A 22,350-nucleotide genomic window follows, 5' to 3' on the forward strand; every position below is an offset into this window, starting at 1 on the left:
AGTAGGAAAATAGACCCGTTGATATTAAAAATCTCTTTCACAAGGGCGTACATTGACGTACAACAAGCATACATTTCTTTTCTTACTAGTACTTTTTTTTACTAGTGCTTAGCATTAGCATTAGCTTTGTAAGTATTTTGGCCATTTGATTTAAATAGGACAACATAAAAAGTCTCATAATGCTCATATTAACTTGACTTGCAAGGAGCTGCTAATCTATTGATCCTGCTCCACACACAACAGAGGTTAGCAGAAAGAACCACTGGTGTATTATATTCACTAAGGTGACTAACTTACGCCTTATCAGTTAAGGTTCAAGGTTCAAGGTATCTTTATTATTCCTGTGGGTTCATTTGCAGAACCATTTGCAGATTGCAGGGGATTGTAAAATAGTGTGGGGAAAAATGCAGGGATTAACCTAACTGACAGATAATACTGTCACATCTTGGAATATATACATCAGTCAGAAGTCCCACTGCCATCACTGAACAAGAAAAGAGTTACATTCCCTTCTCTCTTTGAGGTGCAGCTAAAAATGCTATAGAATAAGCAGGACAATAGAATCTCCTGTGCGATCAAGGAAAGTTAACCTGCAAATAGTCTCTAAATGAATTCAAATCGAAAAAAAACAGATTTTCTTAGAAAGCTGTTTTCATCTGAAAAGCACACAGTAATTCTTCTTATTTTGAATTTTTTGTTAGTCTTAGTTAGATTTGACTTGTTTTGAACCATTACATAAACTTTTCTGGAGATAATGTTTGAAAGTAACATTTTTCCATTTATTCATTTATCTAACTTGCAGTATTGGTCTGTCGCCACAGGTTTTTCACATTAAATGTTTGAAATAGGTGTTGAACTGTGATGGAGTAAACTTTACCAGCACATTTGTTATGTTTCTTTGCCATTTCCTGTAACCTTTAATAACTTTAACAGTTTTCTACAAGGGACAGCGTAAACAGAAGAGATAGAAGGAGTGTTTTTTTTTATGGGGCAGCAGTGACCTACAATTAGCAAACATGTTGAGTGATGTTGACAAGAGTTCTGTTTAAAAGCTTTCCACACATAGCCGTAAGGAATATCCACCATTGACACAATATAGATTCTATACATACAGTTATTGGCACGTGTCTTTTGAAGCATTTCCTTTACGGCACAATCTCTTTGTCAAGAGGAAGGTGTGTTTACTTGACTCACTTCACCACAAACCACTATACAGCGAGGCGCACCGGAACTTCCTCTGCCTGACTCACTGCTGTTCAAGACGTTTGGCTCTGAAATCATTATTCGCCTCTCAACAATGCTGGAGAGCTCTGTTTCCAAATGGTAAGCTTAGACTTTCCTCTAAAGACACAGTGAGGTTGAAGCTCAGGGCGACTTGAAAGTGAAACCTTTCATAGCAGCTCTAATCTAAATGGATCAAACAGACTAATTACAGTAGAGACTGCACTTCATAATGCAACCAGGATGTTTATTTGGGTTTTAGACAGCAAAAGGCAAGTATCGTTTTTGAATTTCTAAAGCTCAATGCAGGTGTAATTGTATATCAGCTGAAAATGACTTCAGTCATTCAACATTTATATATATATCATTTCACATGGAGATTTTCTTGATGTTAATACCTCATTTTCTTTCTCACTGGGATCTAAACCTGTTCTCAGTATTGTAATTGTACTTGGTGGTGTTGTGTGAGCTGTCCGACAACACAGCGTGTCTCTGCTTGTCCTTGTTTCAAAAGGGATATGTGTTGCTTTTGAATGGAAAGCACACACAGATACCGAATGCCTCTGCCAAACCTGCTCAAACCTTTTCCATATCCATGGGGATTTGTCTCACCAAACGGTAGGGTACTTGGAAAATATTCGTCCCAATTTACCCTCTGTTTTGCTGTTATTAGTGCTTCTGTCTATGAATTACTAACAGAAGGTGATGAAGATTGGTTCTTTTATACTGGTGCAAACATGTTGTCTTTTCGGAGCAAATGCTATATATTTCCAGTGGCAGTTTTATTTATCTGTGGTTGAGTTTTTACTGTAGGTTTTGATCAGTGTGGAACAGGCAGTTACACCCAAGAGATTAGTCATGGGTACTAATGACTTGTCCTTTTGAAACTTGGAACAGTGTAAACCTCTCTCAATTTCTATTTTAAATCTAATCTTTACAGTGTTCCCATGTCTCACCACAAACTCAAGCAAACTAAAAACAATTAGGAACTTTTTCACTCACTTTTACGGACATTACTTTAGCCTTGTTCTATGTCTATTTTTTGCCTATTTTTGTACTTGTTGCACTAAAGAGAGCGAGGTGTAACCGGAGTCAAATTCCTCGTGTGTGTCCACATACCTGGCAATAAAAAGCGATTCTGATTCTGATTTATAGTATTACTTTGTAAGTAATTTGCAGTCATTTACATAAATACTGTATAGTGATGTAAAGAATGTATAAATATAAAACACAGTAGTTTTGTAGCAAGTACTGTGTCTTGTATTTGGTCTAGTTTTCAAGTACAATCCGCTCCATATCGGTGTGTAGAGTGTGTTAACAGGAACATTTTCCTCCACAATTATCTCAGTGCTTGCAGTAATACGCTCGCATTGAGGTTGTGGTGGCTCCTGATGGATGCACATCCTAATGGACACTTAACATTGGCAGCAGAGCACAGAAATGGATGCAGCTGATGTTCGGATAAAAGGCATTAAAGATGTTTCCTCTTTGTCTCTGCAGTGAAAAGACTCGATGGACAAAAGCTAGACGCTGTTTATATCTTTCTATGCTGCTTCTCATGATGGGGACTCTCGTGAGTTTGAGGTCACTGGCATCATGGCCTTTACACTTTTGGGTAAAAAGCTCACTGTTTAGTCGACTGTACAACAATAAGACCACTCAAGTCAAAAGTGTAAGTATATCTACTGGCTTCTGCTAATAATCTTGAACGGCAGCTATGAATCCACATATTGATCGTACTTTTTTCTTTTCGCCTTTTCATCTGGTTTGATTTGGATCTGTAAAGTGAAGATATGGGAAACACTTTCCTATTTACACGATGTTCTGTATTCTATCCATTCCTGCAGCTGCTGTCATCAAATTGGATTTCAGCACAGAAGTGCTTTTTTATCGTTTATTTGTAAGACTGGCCATGAATTGAAAGGGGGCATATTATGATAAAAGATAACTTTTGCTGTGATTGGGTGCATGTTTTGGGATTCCTGAAGTTGCAACAAACTGAAAAACTCAACCCTTTCATGGCTCTGCAGGCGAGTCCTATGTCACATTCCCTGCTCAGCAGAATTATCCATCCTCCTCATATTTTTAGTTTGTATGCATTCATTGAAACTCTGAGGTGTGAACTTGAAACTGTTGTGGAGAAAAGAGTAGTGGGACTCACCTTTGCAGCCTCTTATGGGGAATTTATTGAACAGACCGTCACAGATAGATGTACATTTCAGCATGCTTGGAAATTCCCAATGACCTTAGTTTGTGAGATCTTCTTATACCTCTTGATATCATTCTGTGTGTATGTGGCCCAAACCTAATCGATCTGGCGCCTGCTGTCTAAAAATGCTGCTACATTTTCATCATTGTGTACACAAGAGTTCATTATGGTCCTAAACAATATGTGGTTCGAGCAGTGTCAAGGCCCTGCTACTCCATAATCCCCCCCCTGAAATCACTTATCAGTGATTTAATAAAGAAATAACCTAACCTAACCTATCACCACCCATAATTATCACAAAATTATTGAAGCAAACTAAAATAATCAATTAAAACATATTCACCTAAAACTGAAAATCATATGGAGTGTGAACGTAAATCCTGAACCAAAAATTAAACACTATCAAATCTCAATATTGATAATACTTGAGCCCAAAAATTGTTCAAGACCTTTAACATTACCATCAGGATCTTCCACTGTTTGCAGCGCATAGGAGTGGAAAACCCGCTGGCTGCTACTTCTGTAACTCATGTTCTTATTCATGGGAAAATTCCCCTATGGCCCCATCCCCACTTGGTGACCAACCACTTAATTACTCTTTCAGTGCTTAAGGTCCCACTCCGAACAGTTTGCTCACACCAATGGCAATGGACATATGTATGATTGGTAATTGGTAAACTTAAAATGATTCAGCAACAATATGAAAGAGGAATTAACCAAATGATTTTTTTTTTTATTCCTAGTATTTGCTTGGCCATAAACAACAGTTCACCTAACATATGTCAGAAATAGGTTGATAGTGCTCGATATCCATCCTTTAATTGGTATTCTTTCATGTTTTAGAACCCCCCTCACCGCTTTTTTGAATGTTTACTGCTGTCTCTGGTATTTGCCTAATTTTGATTCATCTCAACCTGCTTCAGAATGGCAAGTCATGTGCATGTCCAAAAAGGTCCGTAAAAGCACCATAAACGTCCGTTTTCAACATCATCAACTCACCAGAGTGGTTACTGGTGTGCACTGGTAATACATATCAAATTTCGTTGCGAAAAGTTGCTTCTGTTGTGTTTTATTTGGCAGCTCGTTCATGCTCGAACTATTTTCTTAGCTACCTCACAGCCGTGGATAAACTTCCGCTCAGCAGTTTAATCTGACTTGCTATACTCCACACCACTTGATGGCGCCATTGATTGCGATTGTTCATTGTCCTTCGGCACGTAATTGGAGTAATATCAACGAACATCCAGTCTTCAATAGAACTCAATGGGATTTACAAAATGTCAAATAAAACACGACAGAAGCAACTTTTCGCAACAAAATTTGATATGGATTACCAGTGCACACCAGTAACCACTCCGGTGAGTTGATGATTTTGAAAACGGACGTTTATGGTGCTTTTACGGACCTTTTTGGACATGCACATGACTTGCCATTCTGAAGCAGGTTGAGATGAATCAAAATTAGGCAAATACCGGAGACAGCAGTAAAAATCAAAAAAGCGGTGAGGGGGGTTCTAAAACATTGCAGACGACTCAGAAAAGAGGTTTAATGTTGAAAATACCGCAGTTATCCTTTAATGAAGGCGACGGCATTCTGCCATCACAAAAACAAACATTGGTTTACGTTTTTAGAGGCTAATCTCAAGAGTTCCGAGTGGTGTATTGACGAGAGCGTCCTCCCCAAAATCCTTCACAAAGAATTTGCGACATCTAGAAGTTGTGAGGGCAGCTGCATGCAAAATGAAAATGCCGTCTCTGAAGGTAATAGTTGTGTTGTAATTTTTTTTTCTTTAGCCCATCACAAAGCCTTGTTGTTCACATGGAATCAAGGCAACCCTGAGGTTGACGTCTTCAACTGAAAATAATAGATTTAAGTCCTAACCATGGTCGTTTTATGACCTCATCAAAGTCCTGTTTTACCTAAATCCAACCAGGGAGTGTCGTGGGATTATTCATTGCATGCAGCCCAGTCGAGTCAAACGTTAGCTGTCAAATCTTGGTCTCGATCTTACATCACATGAAGGAACATGGCTCAAAGCGCTCCATGTAACCATGCCATCCACTCTCCCTCCCCCGCTTTCCACTTGCGAATCTTTCCTAAACAAAAGATTTCAAATTTACGCTCCACAATGTAAACACCGATGTGAGTCGTATTTCCCCTGTGACGCTTGTAGGGGTGGTATTTTACACAGTTATGAGTCAAATACAGGGGTAAAAACTATTTACTCGTGTCCCCATGAAATGGAGGACTTGTTGGTTTCACCCCTTACAAACATTGCCTAAGTTCTTCAAGTTAGCCCCAAACTCAAAATACAAGGGAATGGTCAAACCAGGACAGGATTCATGGAGCCAATATGCAACAGAAGAATTACAAAAGTATTTTTAACTTGTGTTTTACCAAGCGGCTGGCCCGTACGTCCTCTCTGCAGGGCAGTGCTTTAACAACCCCATGTGCCACATCAAAGCTTGACCTGTGACAAGGTTTTGCCCAAAGCAAGGTGGGATCTAAAAAGCATTAAAATAAAAGTTTGGCCACAGTTGGCAGCGAAAAAGAAAAAGCACGAAAAACTCTGAAAGCCAGATTTGAATTTTTGCAGACTGTTGTCATGTCTAATCAGTTGGTCAAGTAGAGAAGTCCAGACATTGTGCAAATGTGAAACTGCTGACTTTTTGAGAAGAGGTCTGAATGCGGCTTTCAGTGCTGCTTGGTTGGATTGTGCTGTGGAGCTGATCATGACCCTAATAAACTGAGAAACTGAAAGAAGTATTTTCTCAGAAATGAGCTGGGAGGATACAGGATGGGGAAGTGTGGAACTTTTACAAGTTCAAAATTATGATCATAACACTTTTTTTATACTGGGTGGCGGGGGAAGTAAAGTATTGTGCGATTTGAGTTGTTAACTGTTACTCAGTTAACTGAACAGTTAAGAATTCTGAAGCATATTAAAGATGATATCTGGACATTCCAAACTGTTTTCCAAAAAAACGTTGAAATTACTTTGCTTTCTTCTTAACACCTTTAGAAAAGGGCATATTTTTTCTCTTGATACAGAGCTTGTGTTGGGGGGGCATATATTACTATAAATATGCCACAAGAAACTAAAACCCACCAATCTTTTCCAGTTGCAGACTTCATCAACTTTTGAATACTTTGTGGAATATCCGCACAAATATGATTTCATTTTGGATGAACCAAGCCGATGTGGCCAGGAAAGACCATTCCTGGTTCTAATGGTCCCAGTCACACCGCACAACAGAGACGCCCGTGATATAATCCGCAGGACGTGGGGAAGTCAAACCACTGTTCTGGGCCAAACTGTCAGCCACTTCTTCCTGCTGGGACTGTCTAATGAAGGAGACGGGACAGAGCACCCCGAGCCTAAGGTGAGGTCATGTCCTTCTAATGCTAGTGTGTTCTTTCTCTCACCATGGCTGTGTAAATTCTCAGTCATTCAGGTGTAAGAATGAAGACGAATCTTCCTACGTTTTCATAAAAAAAAAAAAAATTCCTTTAGAGCATACGTGTCAAAATCAAGGCCCGTTGGCCACATGCGGCCCGGTGTACAATTATATCTGGCCCGCAAGATAATTTTATATAGATCTACTATTATTATTATTATTATTATTATTATTATCATTTAGGGCTGGGCGAGTTAACTCGTTATAATCGCATTAACTTGTTAATTATTTAACGCCGATAAATATTTTATCATGCATTACTGCATGATAAAATCATGCATTACTGCAGCTCCCCTTGAGCTGTCACCTTACCGTGGTGGGGGGGTTTGCGTGCCCCAATGAGTCTGGGAGCTATGTTGTCTGGGGCTTTAAGCCCCTGGTAGGGTCACCCATGGCAAACAGATCCTAGATGAGGGACCAGACAAAGAACAGCTCACAAGACCCCTATGATGAGTGATACTTTTGGACGCCGTGTTCCCTTGCCCGGACGCGGGTCACCGTGGCCTCCCCCTGGAGCCAGGCCCAGGGGTGGGGCCCACCGGCGAGCGCCTGGTGGCCGGGTCTGTGCCCGTGGGGCTCGGTCGCAGCCCAAAGAAACGACACGGGTCCCCCTTCCTACGGGCTCACCACCCGTGGGAGGGGCCATGGGGGTCGGGTGCAATGTGAGCTGGGTGGCAGCCGAAGGCAGGGACCTTGGCGGTCTGATCCTCGGCTACTGAAGCTGGCTCTTGGGACGTGGAACGTCACCTCTCTGCTGGGGAAGGAGCCTGAGCTGGTGCGCGAGGCTGAGCGGTTCCGGCTAGATATAGTCGGACTCACCTCAACGCATGGCTTGGGCTCCGGAACCAGCCTCCTCGAGAGGGGTTGGACTCTCTTCCACTCTGGAGTTGCCCGCGGTGAGAGGCGTAGAGCAGGTGTGGGCATACTTATCGCCCCCCGGCTGTGCGCCTGTACATTGGGGTTCACCCCGGTAGACGAGAGGGTAGCCTCCCTCCGCCTTAGGGTGGGGGGACGGGTCCTGACTGTTGTTTGTGCTTATGCACCGAACGGCAGTTCAGAGTACCCACCCTTTTTGGAGTCCCTGGAGGAGGCACTAGAGAGTGCTCCTCCGGGAGACTCCCTCGTCCTGCTGGGGGACTTCAATGCTCACGTGGGTTATGACAGTGAGACCTGGAGGGGCGTGATTGGGAGGAACGGCCCCCCCGATCTGAATCAGAGTGGTGTTTTGTTGTTGGACTTCTGTGCTCGTCACGGATTGTCCATAACGAACACCATGTTCAGGCATAAGGGTGTCCATATGTGCACTTGGCACCAGGACACCCTAGGCCGCAGCTCGATGATCGACTTTGTAGTCGTATCATCGGACTTGCGGCCGTATGTCCTGGACACTCGGGTGAAGAGAGGGGCGGAGCTGTCAACTGATCACCACCTGGTGGTGAGTTGGCTCCGCTGGTGGGGGAGGAAGCCAGTCAGACCTGGCAGGCCCAAACGTATTGTGAGGGTCTGCTGGGAACGGCTGGCGGAATCCCCTGTAAGGAGGAGTTTCAACTCCCACCTCCGGCAGAGCTTCAATCATGTCCCGGGGGAGGTGGGGGACATTGAGCCCGAATGGGCCATGTTCCGTGCCTCCATTGTTGAGGCGGCCGACCGGAGCTGTGGCCGCAAGGTGGTCGGTGCCTGTCGTGGCGGCAATCCCCGAACCCGCTGGTGGACCCCAGTGGTGAGGGAGGCCGTCAAGCTGAAGAAGGAGTCCTATCGGGCCTTTTTGGCCAGTGGGACTCTGGAAGCAGCTGATGGGTACCGACAGGCCAAGCGGAACGCAGCCTCGGCGGTTGCTGAGGCAAAAACTCGGGCTTGGGAGGAGTTCGGGGAGGCCATGGAGAACGATTTCCGGACATCCTCGAGGAGATTCTGGTCCACCATCCAGCGTCTCAGGGGGGGGAAGCGGTGCACCGTCAACACCGTGTATGGTGAGGGCGGGGCTCTGCTGACTTCAACTAGGGACGTCGTGAGTCGGTGGGGGGAATACTTCGAGGGCCTCCTCAATCCTACCGACACGCCTTCCGATGAGGAAGCAGAGTTGGGGAGCTCGGACGTGGGGCCCCGGGGGTGGATGAGGTCCGTCCTGAGTTCCTCAAGGCTCTGGATGTTGTGGGGCTGTCTTGGTTGACACGCCTCTGCAGCATCGCGTGGACATCGGGGGCAGTGCCTCTGGACTGGCAGATCGGGGTGGTGGTCCCCCTCTTTAAAAAGGGGGACCGGAGGGTGTGTTCCAACTATAGGGGGATCACACTCCTCAGCCTCCCTGGTAAGGTCTTTTCGGGGGTACTGGAGAGGAGGATCCACCGGATAGTCGAATCTCGGATTCAGGAGGTGCAGTGTGGTTTTCGTTCTGGCCGTGGAACAGTGGACCAGCTCTATACCCTCCGCAGGATCCTGGAGGGAGCATGGGAGTTCGCCCAACCGGTCTACATGTGTTTTGTGGACTTGGAGGGGGCGTTCGACCGTGTCCCTCGGGGACTCTTGTGGGGGGTGCTCCGGGAGTATGGAGTGCCGGACTCGCTGTTCGGTCCCTGTATGACCGGTGTCAGAGTTTGGTCCGCATTGCCGGCAGTAAGTCGGACATGTTTCCTGTGAGGGTTGGACTCCGTCAGGGCTGCCCTTTGTCACCGATTCTGTTCATAATTTTTATGGACAGAATTTCTAGGCGCAGCCAGGGCGTCGAGGGGGTCCGGTTTGGCGACCTCAGAATCGGGTCTCTGCTTTTTGCGGACGATTTGGTTCTGTTGGCGTCGTCAGGCCGTGACCTTCAGCTCTCACTGGAGCGGTTCGCAGCCGAGTGTGAAGCGGCTGGGATGACCATCAGCACCTCCAAATCCGAGACCATGGTCTTCGGCCGGAAAAGGGTGGAATGCTCTCTTCGGGTCGGGAATGAGATCCTTCCCCAAGTGGAGGAGTTCAAGTATCTCGGGGTCTTGTTCACGAGTGAGGGACGAATGGAACAGGAGATTGACAGACGGATTGGTGCGGCGTCTGCAGTGATGCGGGCTCTGCACCGGCCCGTCGTGGTGAAGAAGGAGCTGAGCCAGAAGGCGAAGCTCTCGATTTACCGGTCAATCTATGTTCCTACCCTCACCTATGGTCACGAGCTGTGGGTAGTGACCGAAAGAACGAGATCGCGAATACAAGCGGCCGAAATGAGTTTCCTCCGCAGGGTGTCTGGGCTCTCCCTTAGAGATAGGGTGAGAAGCTCGGTCATCCGGGAGGGGCTCGGAGTAGAACCGCTGCTCCTCCGCATCGAGAGGAGTCAGATGAGGTGGCTCGGGCATCTGGTGAGAATGCCTCCTGGACGCCTCCCCGGTGAGGTGTTCCGGGCCCGTCCCACTGGGAGGAGGCCCCGGGGAAGACCCAGGACACGTTGGAGAGACTATGTCTCTCGGCTGGCCTGGGAACGCCTCGGGGTCCCCCCAGAAGAGCTGGAGGAAGTGGCCGGGGACAGGGACGTCTGGGTCTCTTTGCTCAAGCTGCTGCCCCCGCGACCCGATCCCCGGACCAGCGGAAGATAATGGATAATGGATGGATGGCATTACTGCAGGTTTCATTATTATAAAAGACTGTTGCTCACAGGCTTTTATTTTGTGAAAGTCTGTTGCCGTCTGCTGCGGAACTGGAAAAGAATGTAATTGGCGGATCCACCAAACATGGAGAAGGGTACGGAACTTTTACTTGGCCATTTTCATTTTAAAGTTCTTCCAAACGGCAGAGTTGACAGAACCAAAGTCATCTGTAAACACTGCCAATATGCCGCCCATTGATTGGATGCGAGACTCCGGTTCTTTTCACAGATGTTTACGCCACATCAACACCGTAGAACTAAATGTTCAAGTAAACAAAGTGAAAGTAAAAATTAGTTGTTGTAATCATTAAAGAAATAGCATTCTTAGCATTGTTGCTGGTACCAATAAATAATCAAAGTAATACTGGCCACTTTAGCCTGTTTCTAAACCAACGGCAGTGTCATTCCCCAGAGGCGATCTTCAGTCAAAACTAGGATTCTTTAACTTACACTTCTCCTATGCATCACATTCACACAGTTACAACAAACACCACGAAGCATGGAGTAATAAAATAAAAATAAACTAGCAGGTATCACCGTTACAAGTGCTCCTCGGTCTCTGTGTGAAGCTCACGGAGCTAACCGGCGCTATTTCATTACATTACATTACGGTCATTTTGCAGACGCTTTTAACCAAAGCGACTTACAATAAGTGCGTTCAACATCGGTAGGCAAAAGAACTTCAGGTCACAAGAAATCATAAGTGCATTTCCTTCCAAAACCAAACAGCTAAGAGCAAAACAAGTGCTAGAGTAAGTGCGATAAGTCAGGTACCTAGACAGATGGGAAGACAATTTAGAAAACAAAGACAATTTAGGATTCAATATAAACACAAGAAACTTGTGCTAAAGAAAATAAAAAATTAAAATAAAATAAAGGACCAGACTCGGTGAATAATTCCCTACACTCCCTATTATATAGATCAGTGAGCAGTGCTGACCAACATGTCATTGGGGTCATCAGGTGGGAACCTCCTTACATCAGTGTTTCGTCTAGTTGGGCCCACGACACCTCCAGGAGGCTAGACAATGACCACTGGCGTCCCAGAGTCACCCCCTTAATGCCAGCCAACACTGCCCCTCACACCACAACCACCATAATCTACCTCAGCCTCTCACCAGCTGCACACCAGTCACAGCGGGGTGGGGATGCAAACCCTGGTTCGGGTAGGGGAAGGAATAAAAGAGGTAAGAAAAGCAGGAATGGGATTCAAACCCTGGTTCGGGTAGGGGGTAATGAAAATATAGAGGGTGCCAGTGGTGGAGGAAACAATAAGTGCGTAAGGAACTAGGACGGAGCAGGGGATGTCCTAAGAGGGCGGATCAGGGTAGTGTTTCCTGAAGAGGTGGGTTTTCAGCCTGCGGCGAAAGATGGGCAGCGACTCAGCTGTCCTGATATCAGTCGGGAGATCGTTCCACCATCGGGGTGCCAGAACAGAGAAAAGCCGTGACCGTGTCGATCGTGCGCAGGGACCCCTGAGTGACAGGGCAGCCAGGCGCCTGGTGGCCGCAGAGCGAGGTGGTCGTTGTTTAAAGACAACTGTCAAGAGTTTTGGACAGAAAGGGTAGAAGGGATACCGGTCTGTAATTCCTGATCTCTGAAGGGTCAATAGCTGGTTTCTTTAGAAGAGGAGTGACTCTGGCAGTCCTGAAAGCAGAAGGAAAAGAGCCTGATGTCAAAGATGTGTTAATGAGGTGGGTCAGGTAAGGAAGAAGATCAGGTGCAGCAGAATGAAGGAGAGGGGAAGGGACTGGGTCAAGGGAACATGTGGTGGGGCGGCTGGATGTTACAAGGTGAAGGACCTCATTTGCAGAGAGGGGAGAGAAGTGGGACAGAGAGGGAGGTGAGGGAGAAGGTGGTAGAGAGGGAGGAGTGGGAGGGCGACAGGTGTGGGTGGTGTGGACAGCTGGGAGGTGAGGGAAGGAAGATCGGATATCGTTAACCTTCTTGTCAAAGAAGTCGGCGAAATCGTCAGGGAGGAGGGGGGAGAGGGGGTGGGTGTTGGAGGAGGGATGAGAAAGTTTGAAAGAGTTTTTTGGGGTTGAAAGCAGAAGTTTGAATTTTGTTACAGACGAAGGCAATTTTTGCAGCAGAGAGTGAAGGAAAAAGTGGAAAGCAAGGACTGAAAGGCAAGAAGGTCTTCAGGAAGTTTACTTTTCGTCCATTTGAGCTCAGCCGCCCTCACACTCCGCCTCTCAGTACGCACTGAGTCCGACAGCCAAGGGGCAGGTGGAGCTGAGCGTGCTGGCCTGGAGGTGAGGGGACAGAGTTTGTCCTGTTTTACTTGTTTCAACATAAAAGCACGTATTTCAAAATAAATTTTAAAAAATAAATTTTAAAAAAACTCCCTTATTTACAGCAAAGTTGAATTGTCTTATCACCGTAGTAGTTCCAGTCTAAAATATCACTTAAAGGGGAACTCCGGGGCATTTGAAGCGCATTTCCATTGCTAGAGGTTGTCAAATACTGATAGTAGGACACAGACAGGTGCAAATCTGTGCTCCCTGTGTGGAGATAGCGCTGTTCGCTCAGCCTGTCATGCGAGGCTAATACGTGGTGGCTAAGGGGCAAGCGCTAACTGCGTTCAAGTATTTAAAACATTACAACAATACATGCCCAGTAATATTGTTGTAATGTTTTAAATACTTGAACGCAGTTTTTCTAGAGAAGATAATTGTTTTGTATATGGGATTATCGTCCATTGACTCTTTTGGGCTTTCACATGCGCGAGCGTACAACTAACCGGTGAGTTACATGCTGTTTATAAAGTTGTTTTGTAACGTCCCCATGCCAGTAATGTGAGAACCATGCATATGGTTTTGATGGTAAGGCTTGTGACTTTATTGTCGGATGGTTTATAAAGTGGTGTGACGTTTCTGCAGTGTGCAAGTTGTTGTTTTACGTGGAAGGGTTAGCGCTTGCCCCTTAGCCACCACGTATTAGCCTCGCATGACAGGCTGAGCGAACAGCGCTATCTCCACACAGGGAGCGCAGATTTGCACCAGTCTGTGTCCTACTATCAGTATTTGACAACCTCTAGCAATGGAAATGCGCTTCAAATGCCCCGGAGTTCCCCTTTAAAGGCAAAACACACAATTGATACCAGCAAGTCATTCAAGGAAACAGGCAGTGGAGCGAGGCTTCTACATAAAAACTACATAAAAATGCTGATGTTAAAAGTGTGTTTGCACAACAAATGTTATGGCACTTTCATTTATATGGCAGGACATTTCAAATAAAACTAAATGCTAAGGGCTATACACTACTTTTTTAATTAATTTTTGGATTTTGCGTACAAATGCGATTAATCAGGGAAATCATGTGATTAATTACATTAAAAATTAAATCATTGCCCAGCCCTATTATTATTATTACGGCGATATGAAGCGCTGATAACACATAGAATACAGATCCCATAATGCAGTGCTCTAGTCCCCTTGCCTCACTTTCCCTGTTGCCAAGAAATGTTGAACCTAGTTGGTGCAACGATGTTCCTAATTGCGCACTTTGCTGATAAACTGAGTGCACTTTGGTGACTTTGAAGTACAGAAAAAGACTTTCGAACTGCTTCATAACTCATTTGCTGTCGACGTGGAAACGGCACCTGGGCAGATTCAGATGGAGCTGATTGAGCTGCAGGCCCACGTAGTTTATTCACTCCATTCCTAAAGCAATGCCCCAGCTCCGTCTGCACGCGGCTCCAACCTTGTGCATGTTTGGTAGCACTTATCTGTGAACTGATGAACACCTGGAGTCCATCCTGAGAATCTCTGCAACACAGGAACTCATACCAAACATAAACGAACTTGTTGCCAAGAAAAGATGCCAAACATCCAGCTCTGACTAAAAGGCAAAAGAGCAAAGAAAACTGAATGTTTTCATTTGTTGTTATTTTAAAGTTTACTTAAAAGCCCAATTTTTATTAATTTCTTCCATTTATTTTCCCAGCATGTTCATATTTCAAACTTAGGGCCGTGCAGAGACCTTTGGAGGGGCAGGTCAAAAGGGGGCACATGGAGCATGAATTCGAAACACTCCTTTTCTTTTTGTTTTAACGTCCTCTCCTTACGAGGCATCTCTGCAGAATGAAATATGATTGATAAACTATAATCGAATGCACATAAAACACACAGTGACATTTCATACTTTTTTCAAGACATATATTGTATATATATGGCCGTGTGGCTTCTTGGTCCGGCTCGTGGTCAGGCCCTGTGGCTTCTTGGTCAGGCCCTGGGGCCTCTTGGTCAGGCCCTGTGGCTTCTTGGTCAGGCCCTGGGGCCTCTTGGTCAGGCCCTGGGGCCTCTTGGTCAGGCCCTGGGGCCTCGTGAACAGGTCGGGGTCAGGCCCTGGGGCCTCTTGGTCAGGCCCTGGGGACTCGTGAACAGGTCGGGGTCAGGCCCTGGGGCCTCTTGGTCAGGCCCTGGGGCCTCTTGGTCAGGCCCTGGGGCCCCTTGGTCAGGCCCTGGGGACTCGTGAACAGGTCGGGGTCAGGCCCTGGGGCCTCTTGGTCAGGCCCTGGGGCCCCTTGGTCAGGCCCTGGGGACTCGTGAACAGGTCGGGGTCAGGCCCTGAGGCCTCTGTGGCTGGGGCCAGCTCTTGGACGGCTGGGGCCAGCTCTTGGACGGCTGGGGCCAGCTCTTGGACGGCTGGGGCCAGCTCTTGGACGGCTGGGGCCAGCTCTTGGACGGCTGGGGCCAGCTCTGGGACGGCTGGGGCCAGCTCTGGGACGGCTGGGGCCAGCTCTGGGACGGCTGAATCTCTGGACACTGTGGCTGTGGCTGCTGGGTCTCTGGACTGAGAATCTGCGGGCTGAGGTGTAAAAGAGGTGAGGGAGGATGTGCACAGCGTGCCTACCTTCTCTGGTTCCAAACCGAAAAGTTCCATCAGTAAGGCACGCTGCACACTCCTTGCCACCTGCTGGAAATCAGGCAGATTCTCAGTCCAGTTGAGGAGAGTACGCTCCACTGAGAGGAAATCCAGCAGTTTATTCGTTGCCTCCAGCCTCTGCCATGAGGTGGTGGTCCAGAAGGCCTCCATTAAGTCCCAGAAGATATCAGAGTCCGCTGCGTCCATGGCTAGTGAGATTATTCTGTCAGGTGTGGGTTGAGGGTGAAGGGAGGACACGGATGCGGACTTCAAAGGTAAAGGGTGATTTATTTTCCAAAAACAAAGTAACAACAAAAGGCGCAGCTAAACCGGATTAAAAAAAAACAAACTGACAAAATAAGGAACTAAACATGGCATGGATAGATAAATAAATAAATAAATAAATAAATACTTAACTTGGCAAAAACGTGGAACATGGGAAGCAAGGCGGTCAGGTCAGGTCAGGTCAGGTCAGGTCAGGTCAGGGGTAAGGGTAATAATCTCACAAGGAACAAAAAGGACTGAGAACTTAAATAGGGAGTGAGCGTGATTGGGGACAAGGTGCAGCTGGAGGGGAATAAACAGGTGCAGTGCGTGAACTAATTAACAGAGTGCAGGGAAACTAAGACATGACTAAAAACTAAACATGGACTGAACACAAAAACATAACCTAAAACATGAAACTAAAAACAAGAGTTCATGGGCGTGACACTTTCCGTCTCTAGCAGCTTAGCAGCACCTAGCTGCAGGGCAAGTCGTCTGGGCACGTCAGGGCAGTGTCTATGTGGATCATGTGACTGACCGAGGGTAGATCTAAATTATTATTATTTTACTTCATTTATTATTTTGGGCCACACAGACAGATTTTCATACACACACTTACAAAAAAAACTTTTGACAAAAGGGCACTTTGGGCAGAAAGGGGCAGGTGCTCCAGCCCCCTCCGCCCCCACCTCTGCACGTGCCTGTTCTAACTTGTATAATTTTGACAGGATATATCTTTGTGGAGAGCAAAATATTTTAAGTTATTTAAAGTTTAGGTTTATTTATTCTGGAATAATATTCCTGTCTGTTTTATTCATATTTAAGTTCAAAGAAACATTTAGTTTCAGTTTGTTCAATAAATGTTCATCCTGTTCAGCCCGCGACCTAAAGAGTGCTTTGGGTTTTGGCCCCCTGTGCAATAGAGTTTGACACCCCTGCTCTAGAGTGAAAACTGCGCACCGTGGCAATGAATTTAAATGTCACTGTTTGTTGTCCATCCGACACCATTTACCCTTTGCTGAAGGAAAAAAAAAATAATCATTGTGACATGAAATTAAAAATATCCCCATTTCTCGGAACTCCAATGACTGAGAGTGAACTCCAAATAACAGTGACAATGTTATCTGACTGAGAACTGCCGATCGTGTTAAACTTCTTTGAAAGAATGAATGAGTCACAAATCTTATGAACCAATATTTCTTACACAAGAAAACACCAAATGTTAAAAGTGAGACAATTTACTATCTCATTACAAATATTAATTCATCTTTGATGTGACGGCAGCAACACGTCTCAGAAGTTGGGACAGGGTCTACAAAAGGCTGGAAAAGTAGGTGGTGCAAAAAAGAAGCAGCTAGAGGAACATGTTGCAACTAATTTCTCTCCACAGTCGCCGATTTCAGACCAGAGCGTGGCGTGGCGGCAGCGAAACCACGGCAGTCTTGGCACGCTCAGGACGGGAGATTGGACCAGAAAAAAAAATAAATAATAATGTTTCAGTGCAATCTGTTGGTTTCCTTAGCTACGAAATTGTTTTTGAATTGGCTCTATATGAACGAATTGGATTATTTTATGAATAATTATGATTATAATTTATTGAATTCCAATTGGCTTGAATTGGACTTTATTATATAAGTGCCTTGAGATGACATTTGTTGTATTTGGCGCTATATAAATAAAAATGAATTGAATTGAATTAATTAGGTTAGTTGGCATCAGGTCAGGAACATCATTGGGTATGAAAAGAGCACCTTGGAGAGGCAGAGTCCTTTAAAGGTAAAGATGGGCAGCGGTCCAAAGATCTGCAGAAATGCTGCATCTTCCAAGTTGTGGAGCATTTTCAAAATAATGCTCCTCAATGTAAAATTGTACAGACTTTGAATATCTCATCATAATATCTTCAAAAAGATTCTGAGGATCTGATTTTGATGTGCCATCCTCAAATGCAGGTTAAAGCTCTATCATGCAAAGAAGAAGCCATATGATTCAGAATCGCCATGAATTTCTCTGAGCTAAAGCTAACTCAAAATGGATTGAGACAAAGTGGTTATGTGGTTAGATGAATCCAAATTTGAAATTCTTTTTGGAAATCGTTGGTGCAGAGTCTGAAGAAGCAAAGGACCGTCATGTCTGGTATGGAGTGCATTAGTACCTATGGAAGTGGCAGCTCGTACCACTGGAAAAGCTAAGTCAAAGAATAAAGGTATATAATGGTGTAAGGACAACATGTGCCCCCATCCACATGCATATTTAGGGAAGGCAATGCCACACCATATACCGCATACATTGCAAAAGCATTACTTTATAGTAGAAGAGACCTTTCAACTTTTCATGAAAGCTTATCATGAAACACAAACTATAACGGCTATGCACTCTTCCTGTTACCACCAACTGACAAATATATAATGTGTGCTGCCTCTGCCCTTGCTGTCATCAACGACATCTGTGAAGACTTGCTTAAACTCCCTTACAGCTAGGGTTGCCAACTCCCTGAAAAATGAATAAGGGACACCTTATTGTCCTGTCTCATTAGAAGGGCCGGCCGACCCGATTGCCTTCCCCCTTTCTGGCTTAGTGAATTTTTTAGCCCCTTTTTTTATGAGTGAAAATATTTTTTTAACTATTTGACTCGAACCTGAATTGAATTAGATGCATATTTTGACATGAAACTAATTGTTATCCAGGAATTCACTTTAATACAAAATACCAAAATTAACTGAATAAAATCTTTCTTAAAGGAGAAGTTAATTTTTTTTTTAAACCTGGTCCTTATTTCTGGCATAAAATACGTTCATCTACTCAACAATAACAGTTTGGTGAAAGTCGGCGTCCTTCGTAAGATATTTAGGTCACTGGAGATCCGTTTATATCCGTTTATTATCTGTCTTTATTCCACCGATACTTTAAGACCATTGAATGAATGAACACGTACTATTGCACTGCTAGCTCAGAGCTGCCGTACATTTTCATATAAAGCCCCGTTATTCATTCCCATTGGCATGATACTGACTATTTTTAGACTCTCACAGTAATACGGGACAAAATGCGTCCCTTTTCAGCTCAATACGGGACAGGTGCTGTTGTTTCTAAATACGGGACGATTACGTTTTTCAAGGGACGGTTAGCAACCCTACTTACAGCCACATCGCCATGTAGTAGTCAATCGATATATTTTTTCAGCTGGGTAAAGTGACATTTAAAAGATGTCTTGGTGCATTTTACCTCATCGTCCACCCACAATGTAGTGCACTTTCAGTAATGGTGTGCATTTCAGTTAAAAATCTGTGAAACTTTGAGGAACGGGGGAACAGTGAGAGACATTGACCTTGTTTTTAGTCACATATTTTTTAAAATAAGATGGAAATGAGAACACATCAAGTTTTTGTAAATCTTCCCTCCTCCCACTCTGAATACGAAAATGTGTCTTCCCTCCACATTGTAACTCTCTGAGCCTCTCTAGAGAAGCCCACAAGAAAAACACCCAACTTCCATATCAGAGCAGGATTTTTCAGAAAAAAACAAACAAAAGATGCTTAACATAATGGGCGGTTTTAAGAATACTCTTTATTTTATTTTACTTTTTAAAGGCACCAAATACCCAAATGTCAGAAGGACATCTGCTGGAAAGCTTTTAGTGCGCTGGCCCTGAAGTGCAAATCACAACGGCAAATGAGAAACGACAACGACATTAACCAAACCGGAAAAGTAGTTAAGCTCAGGCGACATGAATCGTCGCTGATTGGACTGGTGGTGGTCCGTCATTTGAACTGGAAGGACAACACTGCCAGACAAACAGAAACAAATGAACATACCGTGATGTATTGCCAAAACTGTGGCAAAGAGTGTGTATATATATGTGTGTGTGTATATATATATATATATATATATATATATATATATATATATATATATCTCGTCTCTGCTCTGCACAAACTGAAACACCAACCACCTTTTTGTGTGTAGATCATAAACACTGTGATATTTTAGTGCTACTGAGCCATATCTTGTGCTCTGGGGTTTTTGTAAACCTGACAGGAAGTGTACAGGAGTGTATAATGAGTTTAAACCTATTGGACAATCATGGCTATAAACGAATGCAAATGCTTTCAACTCTGTCCCGTCTTCCTTTTTTCAGGTGTTACAAGAAAGCCAGAGACATCATGACATTCTCCAGAGTAACTTCGTGGACAGCTACAAAAATCTCACCATTAAAACAATGGTTATGTTTGAGTGGCTCAGTGGTCACTGTCCCATCGCCTCCTATGCCATGAAGGTTGACTCGGACATATTCCTCAACGTACACAACCTTGTCGACATGCTCTTGAACGCCCCCCGCCATCTCTACATGACAGGCCTTGTGGCGAGGGATGCCGAGGTTCTTCGAGACCATAACTCAAAGTGGTTTATGCCAGTCACCGTCTTCCCAGAGTCAATCTACCCGCCTTATGCCTTGGGACTGGGCTACGTGTTCTCACTGGATTTAACCAAGAGGATACTGGAGGCATCCACACAGGTTAAAGCCGTTTATATTGAAGATGTGTACGTGGGTCTCTGCTTGAGACATTTGGGAATTGCGCTGACAGATCCTCCTCATGATGGTTTGTTTAAGACTGGAGTGCCTCTCATAATAAACAACTGTTACTGGACCTCTGTCATCACAACAATACTGGAAAACTCTGAGCAGCTTTTGAAAGTGTGGGGAACATACCAGACTCGAGCACAACACGAATGTTGAACACCTTTGCCCCCCGCCTCACGAACTACTGCTGTTTGAACACCTTTGCCCCCCGCCTCACGAACTACTGCGGTTTGAACACCTTTCTGTTTACCTCACGTGTAACTCCCTTGATGATGATCCCTGTGGTACGTTCTTGGCTTTTGGTACTAGAACAGAGCTTGTGAGACGGATGTTAATTCTGTGGCAAAGAGAAGTGTGTTTTACAGCTGCATGCAAAGATTGCACAAAAAAAACATGTTTACTTTACGTCTTCTGTCGTTCGGAGGACTCGTAGATTTTCTGCTGTTTTTATTTCATGTAACAGTCTGCCATACATTCCACAGTGGTGAATAACACCCAATAGGATGTGAGCAAGCTTAATGTCAGTATTTCCACACCTGAAGTGCAATTAACTGATACGGGTCGCACTGACGTCACCTGAAAGGTTTCTCTCTCTGATTTTTTTCCTTTGAATCCCTTAAAAAGCAAAGTTGTGGTGACATACTCAACAATGGAAACTGCTCGTATGAGCAAATGTGACTACTCTGCAGTAACAGCAGCAAAATGCAATGTGTTCTTTCAGCTCAGAAGGCATGTCCCGACATGTCTGGACATTCCTTATTAGATGCACTGTATTTTTCGCTCTCCACTAACTGCTGGCTGCGGCACTTTGATCCGAATATTTTCACTGTTCCTGTGACTGCCGTGAAATGTTGTGACAATCGTTCACTAGATATGTGAGAAGACAGGAGTGTCGTTAAAAAAAAGTGTGGAAATCAGAAACTGGGGAAACAAAATAAATTAATGCAAAAATGGGGGGTTTTTTTCAGGTAATTTTTTAAAATCTATTTATATCATTTATGCTTATTTTGCACTTTGCTTTTTTTTTTTACCTTGTTGGTTTTCCTTTCGTTCTTTTGTTTTTGCCTTTCTAATTTTGTCATTTCTTTCGCTGGTTCTCTGTTGCCATTTCTGAATTGCTTAAAGGTTGGGTAGGGGATCTTTTTCTGGAACATTTTTTTACATATTGCTTGAAATACTCTTCACACCCCCATTGCAACCAATTAATTAAAAGTTTTGACACAAACATGAAAAGTTTTAGTGGCCTCTAGTGGCCAATCATTGTGAACGGACCGTTCACAATGATTGGATTCTGATGCCGTCTATCAAACTGCAACCTGCTCCTCCCTCCCCCTCCTTCTCCCTGTGCGCGTACCCTGCTCCGTGAACAAATTACGCATCCAGAAGCTTGGCAGGAAGCTAAACTAGAGCCAGCTTGGCTAGCACCTAGCATTATTAAACGTATAGTTATCATATACTAAATACTAAATACGGAAACGATCGATGCTTGCTGTCAGAACAGCGCTCGTGCACCTTCGTGCTCGTGCGCGTTCATGTACTCTAGAGGCGTGCCTTCAGGGGGAAAGTGAAGAAAAGGGTTGGGACTTGTTACCTGTGTATTTTCAAAATGCAGCTTCGCTGGACTCAAAATCCAGGATCTCCTACCCTACCTTTAAGGTTTTTTTTTCCGTTTCTGAATTTATTTTGCTGTATTCACGTCTCTTAAAATCAAAAGTAGACTCACCAGGGTGGTCGGTGGCATGGTGGGTTTGGCGGCCCCATGTACGGAGGCTGCGGTCCTCGCTGCAGCTGGCCCCGGTTCGAGTCCCGCATCGGACAGCCCTTTGCTGCATGTCGTTCCCCCCCCTCTCTGCCCCTGCTTCCTGTCTCTCTTAGGCTGTCCTGTCCATTAAAGGCATAAAAGCCCAAAGAAATAATTGAAAAAAGTAGACTCTCCAGACACTGATTTAGACTCTGCAGCCTTTCGCTTTACAGTCAGTGGACTGACATTAATAGTCCCTTGAAGGTTTTCATGATTGATATTTGTTGACCTTGTCTGGATTCCTCTGAGAAACATCTCAGTGGAAACTCACCTTTGTTAAAATGCAACTTGCAAGTTATGTTACTCAGAAAGTAAAAAATATACAGAATATTT

The 22,350-nt window shown here is 44.7% G+C and overlaps 1 protein-coding gene across 3 annotated transcripts; it reads left to right on the forward strand.

Annotated features, from left to right (window-relative positions):
* The first annotated feature begins 1,230 nt into the window (after positions 1-1,230).
* Positions 1,231-21,175, forward strand: LOC142397479 (beta-1,3-galactosyltransferase 1-like). 3 transcript variants are annotated; one of them, XM_075480863.1, is made up of 6 exons: positions 1,247-1,323; positions 1,736-1,839; positions 2,722-2,893; positions 6,553-6,813; positions 19,773-20,415; positions 20,455-21,175. In XM_075480863.1, the coding sequence occupies exons 1-5, from the start codon at positions 1,321-1,323 to the stop codon at positions 20,370-20,372; spliced, it is 1,140 nt and encodes a 379-aa protein (XP_075336978.1). In that variant the 5' UTR covers positions 1,247-1,320; the 3' UTR covers positions 20,373-20,415; positions 20,455-21,175. The 3 variants fall into 3 exon arrangements, with proteins under 3 accessions (XP_075336979.1, XP_075336981.1, XP_075336978.1); XM_075480864.1 differs by lacking the exon at positions 1,736-1,839 and having other exon boundaries at positions 1,231-1,323; XM_075480866.1 differs by having other exon boundaries at positions 1,241-1,839.
* The last annotated feature ends 1,175 nt before the right edge of the window (positions 21,176-22,350 follow it).

This window comes from Odontesthes bonariensis, chromosome 13 (assembly GCF_027942865.1).
Source record: "Odontesthes bonariensis isolate fOdoBon6 chromosome 13, fOdoBon6.hap1, whole genome shotgun sequence".
Lineage (NCBI taxonomy): Eukaryota > Metazoa > Chordata > Actinopteri > Atheriniformes > Atherinopsidae > Odontesthes > Odontesthes bonariensis.

Bases quoted from the DNA above. Each gene is read 5' to 3' on its own strand.
- LOC142397479 (XM_075480863.1), top strand. The intron at 1,840-2,721 runs GTAGGGTACTTG...TTGTCTCTGCAG, and splicing joins GGGATTTGTCTCACCAAACG to TGAAAAGACTCGATGGACAA. The intron at 6,814-19,772 runs GTGAGGTCATGT...TCCTTTTTTCAG, and splicing joins CAGAGCACCCCGAGCCTAAG to GTGTTACAAGAAAGCCAGAG.